The 18983-nt window shown below is 39.9% G+C and overlaps 1 protein-coding gene across 1 annotated transcript in view; it reads right to left on the bottom strand.

Annotated features, from left to right (window-relative positions):
- The window catches only part of DNAJC15 (DnaJ heat shock protein family (Hsp40) member C15), an 83084-nt gene that overhangs the window by 9761 nt on the left and 54340 nt on the right, over positions 1 to 18983 (bottom strand). The window contains exon 5 of the mRNA XM_052650083.1: positions 18182 to 18252. Within this exon, the coding sequence (XP_052506043.1) occupies positions 18182 to 18252 (71 nt within the window). The remainder of the gene's footprint in view (positions 1 to 18181; positions 18253 to 18983) is intronic.

The following is an 18983-nucleotide window of genomic DNA, read 5'->3' as shown; positions in this document are numbered from 1 at the left end:
CTGACTCATTCAAAAAGGCCCTGATGCTGGGAAAGATTGAAGGTGGGAGGAAAAGGGGACAACAGAGCATGAGATGGTCAGATGGCATCACTGATTCGATGGACATGAGTTTGAGTAAGCTCTGGGAGTTGATGATGGACAGGGAAGCCTGGTGTGCTGCAGTCAATGGGGTCACAAAGAGTCAGACACGACTGAGTGAGTAAATGGAACTGAAATAAATGAAAGGATGTCTTGTTAATAGATTTGAAAAATCACTATTGTAAAGATGTCAATTTGCTCCATACTGACTTACAGATTTATAGCAACCCCAATCATATATTGTCACCCTGCTTAAATTTAACTTATATGCAGAGTACATCATGAGAAATGTGGGGCTGGAAGAAGCACAAGCTGGAATCAAGATTGCCAGGAGAAATAGCAATAACTTCAGATATGCAGATGACACCATCCTTATGGCAGAAAGTGAAGAGGAACTAAAAAGCCTCTTGATGAAAGTGAAAGAGAAGAGTGAAAAAGTTGGCTTAAAGCTCAACATTCAGAAAACAAAGATCATGGTATCTGGTCCCATCACTTCATGGGAAATAGATGGGTGAACAGTGGAAACAGTGTCAGACTTTATTTTGGGGGACTTCAAATCACTGCAGATGGTGATTGCAGCCATGAAATTAAAAGATGCTTACTCCTTGGAAGGAAAGTTATGACTAACCTAGACAGCATATTAAAAAGCAGAGACATTACCTTGCCAACAAAGGTCCATCTAGTCAAGGCTATGGTTTTTCCAGGGTCATATATGGATGTGAAAGTTGGACTATGAAGAAAGCTGAGCGCCGAATAATTGATGCTTTTGAACTGTGGTGTTGGGGAAGACTTTTGAGAGTCCCTTGGACTGCAAGGAGATCCAACCAGTCCATCCTGAAGGAGATCAGTCCTGGGTGTTCATTGGAAGGACTGATGTTGAAGCTGAAACTCCAATACTTTGGTCACCTCATGTGAAGAGCTGACTCATTGGAAAAGACTCTGATGCTGGGAGGGATTGGGGGCAGGAAGAGAAGGGGACGACAGAGGATGAGATGGCTGGATGGTATCACCAACTCGATGGACATGAGTTTGAGTGAACTCCAGGATGGACAAGGAGGTGAAGGACAAGGAGGCCTGGCGTGCTGCAATTCATGGGGTCGCAGAGAGTCGGACACTACTGAGCGACTGCACTGAACTGCAGTGAACTGAATCATATCCTAGGAGGTCTGTGTGTGACTTGTGAATGTGCACATGCAAATTGATGAGACAGTTCCTAACTTACATTAAAATGTAAAGGGCCAAACATAACCCCCCCTCACAAATCTTAAATAACAAAAAATGTAAAGAGTTTATATACCAGCAGTGAGGGTTTGTTATAAAGCTAGATAATTAAAACTTTATGGTATTGGGGCAAGAAATTAATCAAGGGAAGGTGAAAGAAAATAGAGAAAGAATTCCAACAAATAGTGCCAGACCCCTTGGATATCTACATAAAAATAACTGAAACTTTACCCTTATCTCACACCATATACAAAATTGCATTCTAAGATGTAACTAGGTAAGATAATAAAGTTTCCAGAAATTGACTTCATGACTTTGAGACAAGCAAAAATTTCCTAAACAATAAAAGCAATAATTATAAAGGTAAAGTTTCAACTATAACTGATCTGTAACAGTATTAAGAATTTCTATTAATGAATGAACATCAGTAAAGGTAGGCAAAAACAAGCCAAAGAGAAAAGATATATGTAATACAATGGACTCATATATAGAACACAAGAGTATAGGATGTTCCCAAAAGTCAGGTAACAAAAGAGAGAAAAAAAACTGCAAAGAAAAAATGGATAAACCGCAGGATATTCATGTAATGAAATACTATGCAGCAAAAAGAATGAACGAATTACTACAGGATTCACTGCTGCATGAATGAATTTCACAAAGATAATGAAATGAGAAGAGACAAAGCACAGAAGACTACACACTTAGATTATATATATATATATAACTTTATATATATATAAAGTTCAAGAACAGGCAAAGCTTATCTATGGCAATAAAAACTAAAACAGTGGTCATCTTTGGTGAGTGGGGAATGACCGGAAATGTACATAAGGAGAAAGCTTTGTGCAATTTTTTTTTTATTAATATATTTTTTAAGTGAAGGATAACTGCTTTACAGAATTTTGTTGTTTTCTGTCATAACCTGGGTACTGGCTACGTAAATGGATTCACTTCATGACAATGCATTGAGCTGTATATTTAATGAGCTGTGTACTTTTATGAAGATATATTTAAGTTTTTAAAACTTTATTAAACACTGGAGATATGTTGACCTCCGTGAAGTCTGATGACACTACCAATTAATACTATCCAAAAATCGCTGGGGCTCAGAAAACCTGTAATCAAGACCATGGTGCTGAGGATAGTAACTGGGCACTATTCTAATGTATTATTTCATTTGGTTCATCCAACTATCCTTTGTAGTTGCTCAGTTCTTATTTTCCTTACCTAAAGAGACTGAATCACGAAGTTTAGTTACTTGCCCAACCCTAGCCACAGAGTTAAAATGAGGTAGGGTGAGGACTCCCAGGAAGGTTACCATACCATGCTGTCTCTCACTTTATTTACATAATACTTTGTTTATTAAATTTCTACCATGTTAAACATTTGGTTGTTGTAAACCTTTTCTACTTTCTTCAAGCCTGTATGTAACCCTATCCTGGGTCCTCTTCCTTTTTGAGTGTGCTAAGTCACTTTGAGACTGACCCTATGGACAATAGCCCACCAGGCCCCTCAGTCCATGGGATTCCCCAGGCAAGAATAGTGGAGTGGGTTGCCATGCCCTCCTCCAGGGGATCTTCCCAACCCAGGGATCGAAGTCGTATCTCTTTTGTCTCCCACATCAGCAGGTGGGTTCTTTACCACTGTGCCACCTGAGAAGCCCTTTCCTTCTTGGGAAGATTGTAAAATCACACACCTTGTGGTTTACTTCAAAAGTATTAATATATGCTTATCTACTCACTAAATAATAAATATCTTGAAGAGCAATCATGCCTCAGATCTCGCTGAGTGCACAGCAGGGACTTGAGACATGTGTCCCTGATGGGGAGAAGGAAGTGGTGAATCACCATTCCCTTATCTTCTTGCATCAAGGACCAGTTTCACTAAAGTAAAATCACTCCAGAGAGACAGAAAATAGAACAAACAAATGTGTTAGGAGTGGATAAACATCTTTAGAAAGAAACATCTGCAAAAAATCTGGGTAAAAAAAATCCTAACCAGCACAAGAGAAAATAAGGAAATAGTCTACAATTAACAACTGCTGCAAGGTTAGGTACAGGTATGCCTTGTCTGATCAGACTTTGCTTTACTGCACTTTGCAGATACTGAGTTTTTTACAAATTGAAGGTTTGTGTCAACCCTGTGTCAAGTAAGTCTATTGGTGCCATTTTTATAGCAGGTTTATTTTTAAATTACAATATGTACATACACTGTTTTTTACAATTTATTTATTTTAATTGGAGGCTAATTACTTTATTGTGGTGGTTTTTGCCATATATTGAATCAGCCACGGGTGCACATGTATCCCCCATCCCGAACCCCCCTCCCACCTCCCTCCCCATCCCATCCCTCTGGGTTGTCCCAGTGCACCAGTCCTCAGCGCCCTGTTTCATGCATCAATCTTGGACTGGTCATCTGTTTCACAAATGGTAATATACATGTTTCAAAGCTATTCTCTCAAATCATCCAACCTTCGCCCTCTCCCACAGAGTCCGAAAGCCTGTTCTTTATATCTGTGTCTCTTTGGCTGTCTCGCATATAGGGTTGTCATTACCATCTTTCTAAATATGATATATAGGCATTGATATACTGTACTGGTGTTTTTCTTTCTGACTTACTTCACTCTGTATAATAGGCTCCAGTTTCATCCACCTCATTAGAACTGACTCAAATGTGTTCTTTTTTATAACTGAGTAAATTATTCCATTGTGTACAGTTTTTTAAGCATAATGCTATTTCACACTTAACAGGCAACAGTATAGTAAAAACATAATTTTTCTATGTGTTGGGAAACCAAAATATCTGTGTGACTTGCTTAATTGCAGTATTTGTTTTATTGGGGTGGTTTGGAACTGAATCCAGTATCTTTGAGGTATGCCTGTATAATTTATTACTAATGTGAGTTTCATAGAAAATACACCAATGTGAAGATTAAGTTCCCTTTTATCCCTGGGTCTTCTTTATACAGATTTACATATTCCTTAGGCTTCCCTTGTAGCTCAGTTGGTAAAGAATCTGCCTGCAGTGCAGGAAACCCGGGTTTGATCCCTGGGTTGGGAAGATCCCCTGGAGAAGGAAATGGCAACCCCTTCCAGTATCCTTGCCTGGAAAATCTCATGGGCAGAGGAGCCTGGTGGGCTGCAGTCCATGGAGTCGCAAAGAGGCAGGCACGACTGAGCGACTAACACTTACTTACTTACACTTAACTCTGATTAAAACACTAATTTCTACATTCCAAGTCTGTAAGAGTGAAGTAAGAAGCATTGCCATCTGCTGATTTGAAGGGTTCTTAAAGTTCACCCACTCTTCTTAAAAGAAAGATGTTAAAATCACAAAGCAGCATATAGGAGACTGACTTCCAGAATTAGGAGTTCCACTGACCCACTTTGCAGTGCAACTGGTCAATACTATATAATAAACTCCCAACCACTGGAAGCCTCTAGAAACGGTCTTCAAAACAAAAATAAAAAAGAATTAAAGTATGAAAATTCAGTAAGAGAGGCAAGAGTCTGTGGGAAATGGCTTGTTCCTTTCCCCCTCTCCACTCAGCAAGGCAGAGACTCCACACTGGACTGCTGCAGCCAGAACACAGGGCTCCCTCCCTCCCCAGCTCCTGCACAGAGGACTCTTTCTAGGGAGGGCTGGGTGGACCTGTATATTTCTCTTCCGGCCCCCAGATGCCCGGTGCTGAGGCACAGGAAAGTGGATCAGAAGCTCTACCCTGGGCCTAGCTCCCTTAGAATAAGTACTGGGACCTTGAAAACTCTTTTCCTAGTCCTCAAGGCATGGTGGTTCCATATAGGAGAGACATTCTGAGAAGGCCTTAGGCTACTTTATGAAAAGAATCCAGCCAGTTACCAAAAAAATAAACAAACAACAATAACAAGCCTTCATCATCAGTGAAAGGGTGGAGGACAAGAGCTGCTATAATATATAATCTAATATATTCAGCTTCTAAAAAAGTATTTCAAGGCATGTGAAGGAACAGGCAAGTATGACAGTACGACCCAGGTATACATCATGAAAAAAGCCACAAAACTACCCGTGAGAGTGACCAAACATTGGATTTATGGGAAACAATTCCAAAGTATCCGTTATACATTCACAGAACTAAAAGTTTACATTATACATTCACAGAACTGAAAGTTTACATTATACATTTACAGAACTAAAATTTTACATTATACATTCACAGAACTAAAAGTTTTTTAAAAAATTACTAGAAGGGCTCAAGAGTAGATCTGAACTGGCATGAGACAGAACTAGTGAACTTGAAGATACAGTGATTGATAGTATGTAAGCTGACATCAGAGAGAAAAGGGAATGAAGAAGAAAACAACCAGAGCCTCAGGGAAATGTAGGACATCGTGAAATCCATAAATTACATGAAATGGGAGTACCAGGAGAGGAAAGGAGGGGAAAAAGTCTTTAAAGAAATAGTAGCTAAAAACTTTCCAAGGTTATTGAAAAACAATAACCTATACACCCAAGAATCTCAAATTCCAAGTAGGATGAATCTAATAAGACCTAATACACACACCATAAAAAAAATGCTAAAAGTCGAAGACAAGGAGAAAATTGGAAAGTGAAAGTGAAGTTGCTCAGTCCTGTCCGACTCTTTGTGACCCGTGGACCGTAGCTCACCAAGCTCCTCTGCCCATGGGATTCTCCAGGCAAGAATACTGGAGTGGGTTGCCATTTCCTTCTCCAGGGGATCTTCCCGACCCAGGGATCGAACCCAGGTCTCCCACATTGCAGGCAGACGCTTTAACCTCTGCACCACCAGGGAAGCCCTTAAATACAAGAATACCGTCTCTCAGAAAACCTCCTATAGAGAACAGAACTTCAGATCCAAGTACTAACATCAAAGATTTCAAGGGAGGAAAGGAAGCCAGGTTGAAAGAAGAAGGGGGAGGAGGTGGGGGGTGGGTAAAAGGGGTGGCCTTACAGACGTCTCCTGCCACCTACAGATACCCAGGCGTTATGGGACTTTCCCCTGGGCCTCCAGAGAAGGGAGGACTGGAACTCGGCCCTACCAGAAATCAGACCAGACCAGAACCAGAATTCGAGTTTTCTGCCAAGAGGAGGTGATCAGTCTCCAATCCTCAGCTCAGGCTGAGGACCCTTCAACCAGATTCCTGCATCCAGGACCGGGGCACTAGAAAAACAGGGAAGGATAGGAAGGGTTAAGGAGAGGAAAGAGAGAGGGAAGGGGAGAGAGGTCAAGAAAATTGGAAGATATCATTAAATTAAATAAACAGAGAGGCCATTAGACTGAGGTGGCTTTAGTGCCTTAGGAGACTATATAATCAAACTAAACCCTAAGCCAATAAGTCTCTCAACATTAAGAGATTAAATCCAAGCACAACAAATCACACAAAGCCAACTAGGACTTTCCAAGTAAAGCAAATTCTTATGCCAATCAAGTAACTCCTTCTTTGCTCTGCCTCTTCCATGGAAGTCTTTCCTCTAGAGGGCTCCTCACCACTTCCAGTTTGGTGCTGCCAAATTCAAGTCAATTTTTTGCTCAAACAGACTCTTAAAATTTTTAATATGCCTCAGTTTACCTTTTACCAGTAGTAAAAGAAAGACAATGTGTCACTTATAAAGGAAGCCCAATACAATAAAAGGCTAATTTAGCAGAAACAATGGAGGACAGGAAGGCCGTGGAATAACATAATCACAGTCCTCAAAGAACAAGCTGTGGACCAAGAGCCTGTTATTCAGTAAACCTCTTATTCAGAAACAAAGGTGAAACAGCATCCTAGATAAGCAAAAACTGAAAGAATTTACTGTTAACAGATCACTTTAGAACAAATAAAGGAAATTCTTTAGGTTGAAAGAAAGTGACCTCAGATGGTAGTTTGAATTGATATCTACAAACAGCGCTAGTAATATAACTGTGTAATTATAAAAGACAATATAGACGCCTAATTTTCTTTTTTCTGTTAGCTGATGGAAAAGCTGGTATAAAATAATATGCATAAAACATATTGGGCCTATAACATATAGAAATGTAGTACATGCATATTACATGAGCTATTAATAGCACAAAGGAGATACGTAAGAGCAAAGGTGTCACAGATTGAGAAAATGATGGGAGACAGTAATGATCCTAACAATGTACTGTTAGGCTTGTGACATTAGCAGATGTTATATGTATAACAATAATACCATAAAAGGGGGAAATATAGAAGTATTATTTCTATATATAGTACAAGAATTAAGCTTGTCTAAATCTGAAGCTGATTCTGAAAACTTAAGATGTATATGGTGAAACCCTAGAGCAATCACTTTAAAAAACCCTCAAAAATAATGAAGTAATAAAATAAAAATACCACATTAGAAAATATTCACTCAGTACAAAAGAAAACATAAAGGAAGAAAAACAGAGGGGCAAAAAAGACACGAGACAGAAAACAAAGGCAGATAAGAAACAAACTATATCAATAACATATGTGAATGGACTAAACAATCCAATCTATCATTACACTGTCAGGTTGGATTAAAACAATATGATCCAACAATAGTCCTTTTACAGGAGACAGACTTTAAATAAAACAATAAAAATAATTTTATTATTATTATTTTGGCTGTGCTGTACATGCAGTATCTTAGCTCCCCAAACAGGGATCAAATTTGTGCCCCTTGCAGTGGAAACACTAAGTTTAACCACTGAACCATCAGGGAAGTCTTGAGCCAGACCTCAGATTCAAAATCACAAATAAAAGAATTGGAAAAAAATGTATCATGAAATACCAACTACGGAAAAGCTAGAATGGCTATACTCATATGAGATTTTATAACAAAAAATGTTACTAGAGATATAACATGGACTTCATGCTGCAGTCCATGGGTCACAGAGAGCTGGACATGACTGAGCGACTGAACAACAAAGAGACACAACAATTATACTCAGGTGGTGCAGTGGTAAAGAACCCTCCTGCCAATGTAGGAGACTCAAGGGAACAGGGTTCATTCTCGGGGTCAGGAAGATCCCCTGGAGAAGGAAATGGCAACCCACGCCAGCATTCTTGCTTGGAAGATCTCATGGACAGAGGAGCCTGGTGCACTACAGTCCACGGGGCCACAAACAGTTGGACAAGACCGAGCGACTGAGTGCACATGCATGCGTGTGCACACATAAACACACACACACACACACTAACAGAGCGTCAAAAGACATGAAACAAAAACGAACAGAGAAACAGACAATTCAACAATAAGAATTAATGTGGTGGATTCATGTCAATGTATGGCAAAACCAATACAGTATTGTAAAGTAAAATAAAGTAAAAATAAAATTAAAAAAAAATTAAATTAAAAAAAAAACAACAAACAAAAAACAGTATTGCCATGAAAAAAGAAAAAAAGAATTAATGTCCCACTCGCAATAATGGATAGGACTAGACAGAAGATCAAAAAGGAAGTAGAAGACTTGTACAACACTTAAAACCAACTAGACCTGACAGACAGAACACCCCACCTAACAACAGAATATCCAGGAGAAATCATATGCTAGGCCACTAAATAATCCTCAATAAATTAAAAGGATAGAAACAATACATTATATTCTCCAACTACAACGGAATGAAATTAGAAATCAATGCGTGCATGTGTGCTAAGTCACTTCAGTTGTGTTTGACTCTTTGAGACTCTATGGACTGTAGCTCACCAGGCTCCTCTGTCCATGGGATTCTCCAAGCAAGAATACTAGAGCGGGGTGCCATGCCCTCCTCCAGGGGAGCTTCCCTACCTAGGGATCAAACCTACATCTCCTATGTCTCCTGCATTAGCAGATGAGTTCTTTACCACTAGCACCACCTGGGAAGCCCCTAAAAATCAATAACAAGGACAAATTTGGGAAATAAATACTTATGGACTACAATTTAAGTAGTGCTAAGAAGGCAATTAGAGCTGTAAATGTCTGTATTAAAAAAGAAAAAAATCTCAATAACCTAAACTACAAAATTAGACAAATTCCTCAAAGGACATAAATTATTAAAACTGTCTCAAGAAGAAACAAATAATCTGATAGACCTGTTACAAGTAAAGAAATTGAATCATTAATCAAAAATTTATGCAAAGAAAACCCAGGTGCAGATGGATTATGGAAGGGGAAGGAACAATTTTCTAACTCGTTTTATAAGACCCATATTATGTTGATACCAAGCCAAGCAAAGACATCCCAAGAAAACTACAGATCAATATTTCTTATGAATGTGAATGTAAAAGACTCAGCAGAATGCTAGCAAACTAAATCCAACAACACGTTAAAAATATCTGTGCACCATGACTAAGTGGTATTTTTCTCAGGGATGAGAGGTTGGTTTAACAGCCAAAAATCAATTAATGTAATTCATTACATCAATAGAATAAAAAACAAAAATCTCCTAATAATCTGAATAGATGCAGAAAAAGCACTTGACAAAGGCTAACATCATTTCATGATAAAAAGGCTTAATAACTTGAAAGGAACTTCCTAATCTGATAAAGGTTATCTATGAAAAACCCACAGCTAATAATACCACACTTCGCCTAATACCCATTATTAGGCAACTGGATGTTTTTCCATAAGATCAGAAACAAGGCAAGAATGCCCCCTCTTACAACTTTTCAATACTGTACTGGAGATTCTAGTCAGGGAAAAATAGGTAAGAAAAAGAAATGAATTGCATCCATATTGGTAAGGAAGAAATACAACTATTTGCAGATGACATAGTCTTATAGTTAGAAAATCCGAATGAACCTACCGAAAAAACAAAACCTACTGGAATAAACAAGTGCAGCAAGACTGAAGGATATAAACAAATATTTAAAAATGAATGATATTCCTATACATTCACATTAAGCAATCCAAAAATAACATAATTTTACTCACAACAGCATCAAAAAGAATAAAACACTTTGGAGCTACAAAATATTATTGAAAGAAATTAAAGATCTAAGTAAATGAAAAATCATCCCATGTCCTTGGATAAGGAGATTTAACATTAAGATCTTAGGCAATATTCCCTAAGCTGACTGACAGATTCAACAAAATCTCTATCAGAATTCCAGTCAACTTTGCCAAAATTGACAAGCTGATTCTAAAATTCACCTACAATTGCAGTGGACCCAGAATACCCAAAACAATCCTACAAAAGAAGAATAAAGTAAGAGGACTCACACTTCAAAGAATGAAAATGTATTACAACGCAAAGGGTGTCAGTGTGGCGGCGCCGGCACGTGGACAAGCGCACGCGCCTCTTACTGAAAAGAGGGGGGCGGGGTGAGGGCGGGGCTAAAGGGTGCCCTGTGCACACATCCATAAATACACGCCAGACTAGTGAACGTGAAGCACAGGCTGGAATTAACTACTGCCGGGAGAAAAGTCAATAACCTCGGACACCACCCTTACCGCAGAAAGCGAAGAGGAACTAAAAAGCCTCTTGATGGAAGTGAAAGAGGAGAGTGAAAAAGTTGACTTAAAGCTCAACATTCAGAAAACGAAGATCATGGCATCTGGTCCCATCACTTCATGGGAAGTAGGTAGGGAAACAGTGAGAGACTTTATTTTCTCAGGCTCCAAAATCACTGCAGATGGTGACTGCAGCCATGAAAGTAAAAGATGCTTGCTCCTTGGAAGAAAAGCTATGACCAACCTAGGCAGCATATTAAAAAGCAGAGACATTACTTTGCCAACAAAGGTCCATCTAGTCAAGGCTATGGTTTGTCCAGTAGTCACGTATGGATGTGAGAGTTGGACTATAAAGAAAGCTGAGTGTCGAAGAATTGATGCCTTCTAACTGTGGTGTTGGAGAAGACTCTTGAGAGTCCCTTGGACTGCAAGGAGATCCAACCAGTCCATCCTAAAGGAGATCAGCCCTGAATATTCATTGGAAGGACTGTTGCTGAAGCGAAACTCCAATACTTTGGCCACCTGATGCGAAGACCTGATTCATTTGAGAAGACCCTGATGCTGGGAAATATTGAGGGCAGGAGGAGAAGGGGACGACAGAGGAGAGATGGTTGGATGGCATCACTGACTCAATGGACATGGGTTTGGGTAAACTAAGGGAGTTGATGAAGGGCAGGGAGGCCTGGCTTGCTGCGATTCATGGGGTCACAAAAAGTCGAACACAAGTGAGCAACTGACTGATGAGTGAACTGTACACTTTAAGTAGATGAATCATATGGTACTTGAATTATATTGCAATATAATTTAAAAAAATAAACAGAGACAGAAGGCTCTGAAGAATACTTTGAGTCTGATTCAGTTTATCAGATCATTAGAGAATCACAGAAACCTAGAGTTGGAAGTCCTAAAGGGTTCTACCTATTACACAATACAAGAATACCTCCTGAGAAGGCGATGGCACCCCACTCCAATACTCTTGCCTGGAAAATCCCATGGACGGAGGAGCCTGGTGGGCTGCAGTCCATGGGGTCGCGAAGAGTCGCACACGACTGAGCAACTTCCCTTTCACTTTTCACTTTCATGCATTGGAGAAGGAAATGGCAACCCACTCCAGTGTTCTTGCCTGGAGAATCCCAGGGACGGGGGAGCCTGGTGGGCTGCCATCTCTGGGGTCGCACAGAGTCGGACATGACTGAAGCGACTTAGCAGCAGCAGCATACCTCTGAGAAGAAACTGTAGTCCAACAGTTTTTTTTATCTCAGATTACCTTTACTGCCTTGCCTGAACATCACTTTTTCCACTGCTGAGTGCCAGTGCCTAGAACACTGCCCAGGTCCCAATTTATTGTTCAGTTGCTCGGGCGTGTCTGACTCTGTGCAACCCATGTACTGCAGCACACCGGGCTTCCCTGTTCATCACCATATCTTGAAGTTTACTCAAACTCGTGTCCACTGAGTCAGTGATCTCCTTGGAGAGAATTTTTAGGGTGACTATCACTAATACTGCAACTCTCTCCTCTCCAAATGCCGATCTCTATCCGTCTGCCTACTATGTTTTATTTTATTAAAAGCCCGTATCATGTGGCATTTTCCATACTAGCCTTTACTGTCTAACTACCCCCCAAAACTTACTGGCTAGTAATACTAGAATAAATGAGTGACAAGTACATTAGGTTGTGGTAATATTCAGTCTTATAATATAGATACTGTATGCCCTTTAATGCAGCTTAAGAACACACTAACTTATTTTTAGTGACTTTTACATTGTTAAATATTTGAGATAAAAAATACCCATTGACTCTCTTTCATGTGAAACACTGCCACATCTCTTTCCTATATTTATACAGTTGATTTTGGGGACCTAAAAGAATATTGTATTCATCTTTTTTGAATTTAAATTTTGTTGTTGTTCAGTCCTGTCCAACTCTTTGTGACCCCAAGGACTGCAGCATACCAGGCTTCTCTGTCTTTCACCATCTCTCAGAGCTTGCTCAAATTCGTATCCACTGAGTTGGTGATGTCATCCAACCATCTCATCCTCTGTCGTCCCTTTCTCCTCCTGCCTTCTATCTTTCCCAGCATCAGGGTCTTTTCCCATGAGTTGGCTTTTCCCATCAGGTGGCCAAAGTACTGGAGTTTCAGCTTCAGCATCGGTCCTTCCAATAAATACTAAGAGTTGATTTACTTTAGGAATGACGTTTTTTCCTCGGTGCAGTCCAAGGGACTCTCAAGAGTCTTCTCCAATACCACAGTTTGAAAGCATCAGTTCTTCAGTGCTCAACCTTCTTTATGGTCCAACTCTCACATCCAAACATGACTATTGGAAAAACCATAGCTTTGACTATACAGACCTTTGTTGGCAAAGTAATGTCTTTGCATTTTAATATGCTGTCTAGGTTTGTCATAGATTTTCTTCCAAGGAGCAAGCATCTTTTAATTTCATGGTTGCAGTCACCATCTGCAGTGATTTTGGAGCTGAAGAAAATCAATCTCTTCTAATTCACAGATCTCTCTGCTGCTGCTGCTGCTGCTGCTAGGATGCTTCAGTTGTGTCCAACTCTGTCCAATCCCATTGATGGCAGCCCACCAGGCTCCCCTGACCCTGGGATTCTCCAGGCAAGAACACTGGAGTGGGTCACCATTTCCTCCTCCAATGCATGAAAGGGAAAGTGAAGTCTCTCAGTCCTGTCTGACTCGTAGTGACACTATGGACTGCAGCCTCTGCAGGCTCCTCTGTCCATGGGATTTTCCCGGCAAGCGTACTGGAATGGGCTGCCACTGCCTTCTGTGATAGATCTCTCTAGTTGATCATTTTTATTGATATACTTTTTGATCTGAGACCAAAGAGTTTAAAAATTGTTACTTTCCTACAAAATACATGTGTGTGTGTGTGATAGTTACTCAATCGGGTCCGACTCTGAGATGCCATGGACTGTAGCCTACCAGGATCCTCTGTCCATGGAATTCTCCAGGTAAGAATACTGGAATGGGTTGCCATTTCCTTCTCCAGGGGATCCTGCCAACCCAGGGATCAAACCCAGGTCTCCTGCATTGCAGGCAGATTCTTTACCATCTCAGCCACCACATGGAATTCAAAAAATAATTACTTTGTATACCCAAAGAAGGCCTGGAAAACAAAAGGGGAAGAATAAATTCCTAAAAGAGTGATCCTGGGGGTCCACAGCACATACCTCGCTAAGGCTGCTACATTAATGAGAATGAACAAACAACTACTCCACATTACAATAGGGATGAATCCCATAGGGACAATCTTGATCGAAAGCAGCCAGATGCACACAGTAAAGTAAGGAAAGTCGCTCAGTCGTGTCCGACTCTTTGCGACCCCATGGACTGTAGCCTATCAGGCTCCTCTGTCCATGGGATTTTCCAGGCAAGAGTGGTGGAGTGGATTGCCATTTCCCTCTCCAGGGGATCTTCCCGACCCAGGAAACGAACCCGGGTCTCCCGCATTGCAGGCAGACGCTTTACTGTCTGAGCCACCAGGGAAGCCCAACTAGATATTAAAGAGACAAAGCTAACCTATGATATTATACATCAAGATAGTGATCCCTTTAAGGTTGAGGCAGACTGAAAGTAATGTCGCATGGTGAAGCACTTTAAAAAATTGTCTTCTACTCTGTGGTGGACCAATATTTTACAAAACACAAAGGTATCCCATACTTGATGCCACAACAATGTCAAATGGGTAAGATGTCTGAAGGCTTACTTTTGATTTTAGTTTTTTATTTCTTGCACACAGCTAACAAACTGGCCTGGAACGAACAGGCAAACTACACTTTGAGAAGCATGGATTAGGTAGTCTATGAGAGATTCCATAGTTTTTCAAAGTTAACTTAGTCTGTTTTCCTTTGTACTTTTGTTAGGCATTAATGTCAAACTACTGATTTCAAGTTACTTGGGGCTTCCCTGGTAGCTCAGCTGGTAAAGAATCTGCCTGCAATGCAGGAGACCCTGCTTTGGGAAGATCTCCTAGAGAAGGGATAGGCTACTTACTCCAGTTGTCTTGGGCTTCCTGATGCCTCAAGACAGTAAAGAATCTGCCTGCAATGTGGAAGACCTGGGTTCAATCCCTGGGTTGGGAAGATCCCTTGGAGAATGGAATGGCTACCAACTCCAGTATTCTTGCCTGCAGGATTCCATGGACAGAGGAGCCTGGGAGGCTACAGTCCATGAGGTCGCAAAGAGTCGGATGTGACTTTCACTTTCAGCTACTTCATATGGACTTCCTTAGTGGCTCAAATGGTAGAGTCTGCCTGCAATGGAGGAGACCAGGTTTGATCTCTGGGTCAGGAAGATTCCCTGGAAGAGGGTATGGCTACCCACTCTAGTATTCTTGCCTGGAGAATTTCATGGACAGAGGAGCCTGGTGGGCTACAGTCCATGGGGTCACAAAGAGTCAGACATAACTTAGCGACGAACACTACTACTACTGACTTCATAACAACTAATCTTTTCCTCTAGTAATTTTTAAAACTATAATCTAATTAAAAGGTATTCTAAAGGCATTAGATCAAAGATCTGAGACATTTTTACTGCATTAACTTTTTTTCACTCAAAGAAAAGGCAAAATTTACTTTTTACCAAAGTACATCTGAATGCTCACTTAAAACTGGTTACAAAAAATTTACTTCATTTCCACACTTATTTTTTCTGGTATCACTTTCTCTGCCCAAGGTGATAATGAAATATGTAACAAATTATCATTGATCATACATTTGAAGTTCTAGCTTTTGTTTTACCAGCTGGTGGCAAAACCAAGAGAAAAGTCATTTGGGGGGTAGGGAGAAGATTCATGAATTTCAGAAGCATTGGGTAGAGGAGTCAAATTTTTTTAACCACCTGTATAACACTCAAGGGCGACCTGGCCAAAGCAAATATGGTGAAGAGTTATAAACAGAGGAGGCAAATTGAGAGGTGCAGATTCTCATGTGCTTAGTTGCTCAGTTGCGTCAAACTCTTTGAGACCCCATGGACTGTAGCCTACCAGGCTCCTCTGTCCATGTGATTCTCTAGGCAAGAATACTGGAGTGGGAAGCCATTCCCTCCTCCAGAGGATCTAAAAGAAACAGGAATCAAACCCGGGTCTCCTGCACTGTAGGCAGATTCTTTACGGTCTGAGCCACCAGGAAAAGCCTGTCCATTCTCACACTTCCCTGGTCAGGGAATTGTGATCCATATGCCACAACTAAGACTCTGTGCAGACTAATAAATAAATATTCCTTGGAAAAAAACAAAAAACTACTGTAGAGTTAGAAATCAGAATATGTAAACCATTGTAAAAATAAACAACAACAAAATTCATTATCTTCTTCCCTTTAAAAATGAAACAAAACAACATTTTCTATGAAGGGACAGTTTCCAGATTTATGATTATCTCCCAGCTCCAACATACATAAATTATTTTCCCTCAAGTAGCTGCAATATTCCTTAAAATCATCATACTTTTTACTAGAGCAGGAATTCTTAACTATGAATATATGGATGGGTTTAAGAAGTCTAAGAACTCTCTGAAACTCAAATGTTGTAAAATGTTGGATGAATGAGCAACTATATGGACAAGATGTCTCCAGTTGTCAACACATCTGTTATTGACAACTGTTGATTAAAAGCATCTTTCATTAGTTAAAAATGTGATCCAAATAGAGATAGGGTTCTTCATTAATTGAACAGGTATATAAAAACATTAGGAGAAGGCAATGGCAGCCCACTCCAGTACTCTTGCCTGGAAAATCCCATGGACGGAGGAGCCTGGTGGGCTGCAGTCCATGGGGTCGTGAAGAGTTGGACACGACTGAGTGACTTCACTTTCACGTTTCACTTTCATGCATTGGAGAAGGAAATGGCAACCCACTCCAGTGTTCTTGCCTGGAGAATCCCAGGGACGGGGGAGCCTGGTGGGCTGCCGTCTATGGGGTTGCACAGAGTCGGACACGACTGAAGCAATTTAGCAGCAACAGCATAAAAACATTACATCATGTACCCAAAAAAAGCATGGGAAAAATCCACTCATTTTGTAGATGATAACACTGACATTTAGAGAGATTAAGGGATGTTCAAGCCTATGCTGCTAGCTAGAAGGCAAAAGTCGGGGAATAACACTTCTGCATCCATTCCCTCCCACAATGCCACCATACTGGAGGATATTAGTAAGCACATTATGGGGAGCCAACAGCCCCATTTCTCATAAATATACCATCTCAGAATAAATAAAATAATTCTTTAACCACTACTGGCTCATAACAAACATAAACATTCTTTTTTTTTTTAACTGAAAGTATCTTAAAATACATATTCTTTTAGAAACATTTTAGAGCTTAATTCTTTGCCACTAGACACAATCAATAACTTGTCAATCATCTGAAAGACATAAGTGCTTGATCCCCCTGCAATCAATCAGAGAATGCCATACTCCTGACCTGGAAGGGATGGAAGATGTTTAGGAGACAGAAAGCTTCAAGTAGGCCTTTAAAACACATTCGTTTCTGAGTCAACTACTCTGAAAGCCCACAATGCAAAGTAAATTAGTTGAATGGATCTTTGAGTAACTGTTGAAGCTGTTTAGAAATTTTAAGCAAAACCTCTTTTCAAAGTTTAGTCTCTGGTTTATTCACATGAAATACCAAGTGCAAAAACCAAAGGAGATGATATTTAGTGAAAAGAATTTTTATAGTTAGCAATTAAGTGAGAAAGCTAAAAAAGAATGCCTTATTTTGGAGTCAGTTAGGGTGGAGAGGAACCCAAACTTTGCTTTTAACTTTTTTCAAAATAATTCAAAAACTAAAAGTCTGTAAGGATACAAGAAACCCTGCACTCTCTGCCCCCCTCACCTGCCACCCCCACTTTTGACTCCGAAAATACAGTGTAACTTTCCACCATCTGTTATTGTAGAGCAGAAACAGTAATGAACATATGGGCTTTCTCTCTCAAGCAGCTGTAGTGTAGTTAAAGTTATAATAATTGTCTTTCTGTAAGATAAATTTACATTAAAAACCTGGCCAGTGAAAAACAAATGGCTCAGCCTCTGAGCCTTCCAAAATAAAATTAAGAAACTCAGCATCATGTGTGATATACATGCAGAGATTTAGAGAATATCCTCTAAATCTTGTGCTTTTATGTGTAAGGTTAAACAAATACAATTCATTATGCCCAAATCAGTTTATACAATCAGAGAGTCCACAGTTCATCTTTTCTCTTTTCCATCAAAATGCTAGGAGCCTCAAATAGGGGTTAGATAAGTTACATATAAAAATCAGAAACTAAGTTCTTAAAAGCTGATAACCTATCACTTCTGTGAGTCACTGAACTCCCATCTAAAGGCTCATTTATTTATAAGAAAAATCACAACACGTGTGACACATAAATTTCCATTTCAACTATCATCATTTATAATGAGTTTAAGTAAACAGAGAAATTCAGACCATATTCTCATTCACATATTGTGAAAAACAGGGATTTTACCTACCTTTATCTGGGTGATTCAAAATCATGATTCTCCTGTGAGCTGCTCTAATCTTGGCCTTACTGGCAGATGGGCTGTAAAAAGAAAAGTGCTTATGACAAACAGTGTCAAATGCAGATTATAAATTAACAGTTCATATGAGTTTCAAGAAATTAAAAACTAATGAGACTTTCACCATCTTGTGGATAAATATAAAATTACAGCTTGTCATTTCATTCTACGAACCATCAAAATAAATCAGATTCAATGCTGCATGTACCTTTCTCCAGTCCTTTGTCTCAATTTAAAAAACACATCCACAAGAAATAGGACAGGGAAATCAGAGTCTATAGACTATTACTTTGAGCGTGAAAACTTGTGCTTCAAGCTCTTTTTTGGGGGAGGCAGTACGTATGAGTAACAAACAGGTATCTGAACTCTAGAGCTCCCAGACAGCAGGATTTTAATCCAAGCATTGCCATGAAGGATGGGGTGTGTGTGCTCACACAATCAGTCAGCTCTGACTCTTTGTGACCCCATGGACTGTAGCCTGCCAGGCTCCTCTGTCCATGGGATTTTCCAGACAAGTATACTGGAGTGGGTTGCCTTTTCCTACTCCAAGAAGGATGGGGTACCCTTGGCCAAATTTTATACCCTCTCTGTGCTTCAGTTTCTTCATTGTAAAACAGCGCCAGAACAACATAGTCCTCATAAAGTAATTACAAGGGATTAAATTAGTTAATGCCAACAAAGTGCTACAACAAGGTCTGGTGTGTGTAGCAAATGTTCCGTAATAGTTAGTTTTTACTATTATTATCTTTCAACA

This window comes from Budorcas taxicolor, chromosome 12 (assembly GCF_023091745.1).
Source record: "Budorcas taxicolor isolate Tak-1 chromosome 12, Takin1.1, whole genome shotgun sequence".
NCBI classification, from domain to species: Eukaryota; Metazoa; Chordata; class Mammalia; order Artiodactyla; family Bovidae; genus Budorcas; species Budorcas taxicolor.
Note: the sequence above shows the minus strand (reverse complement) of the source record. Positions and strands in the feature narration are given on the sequence as shown.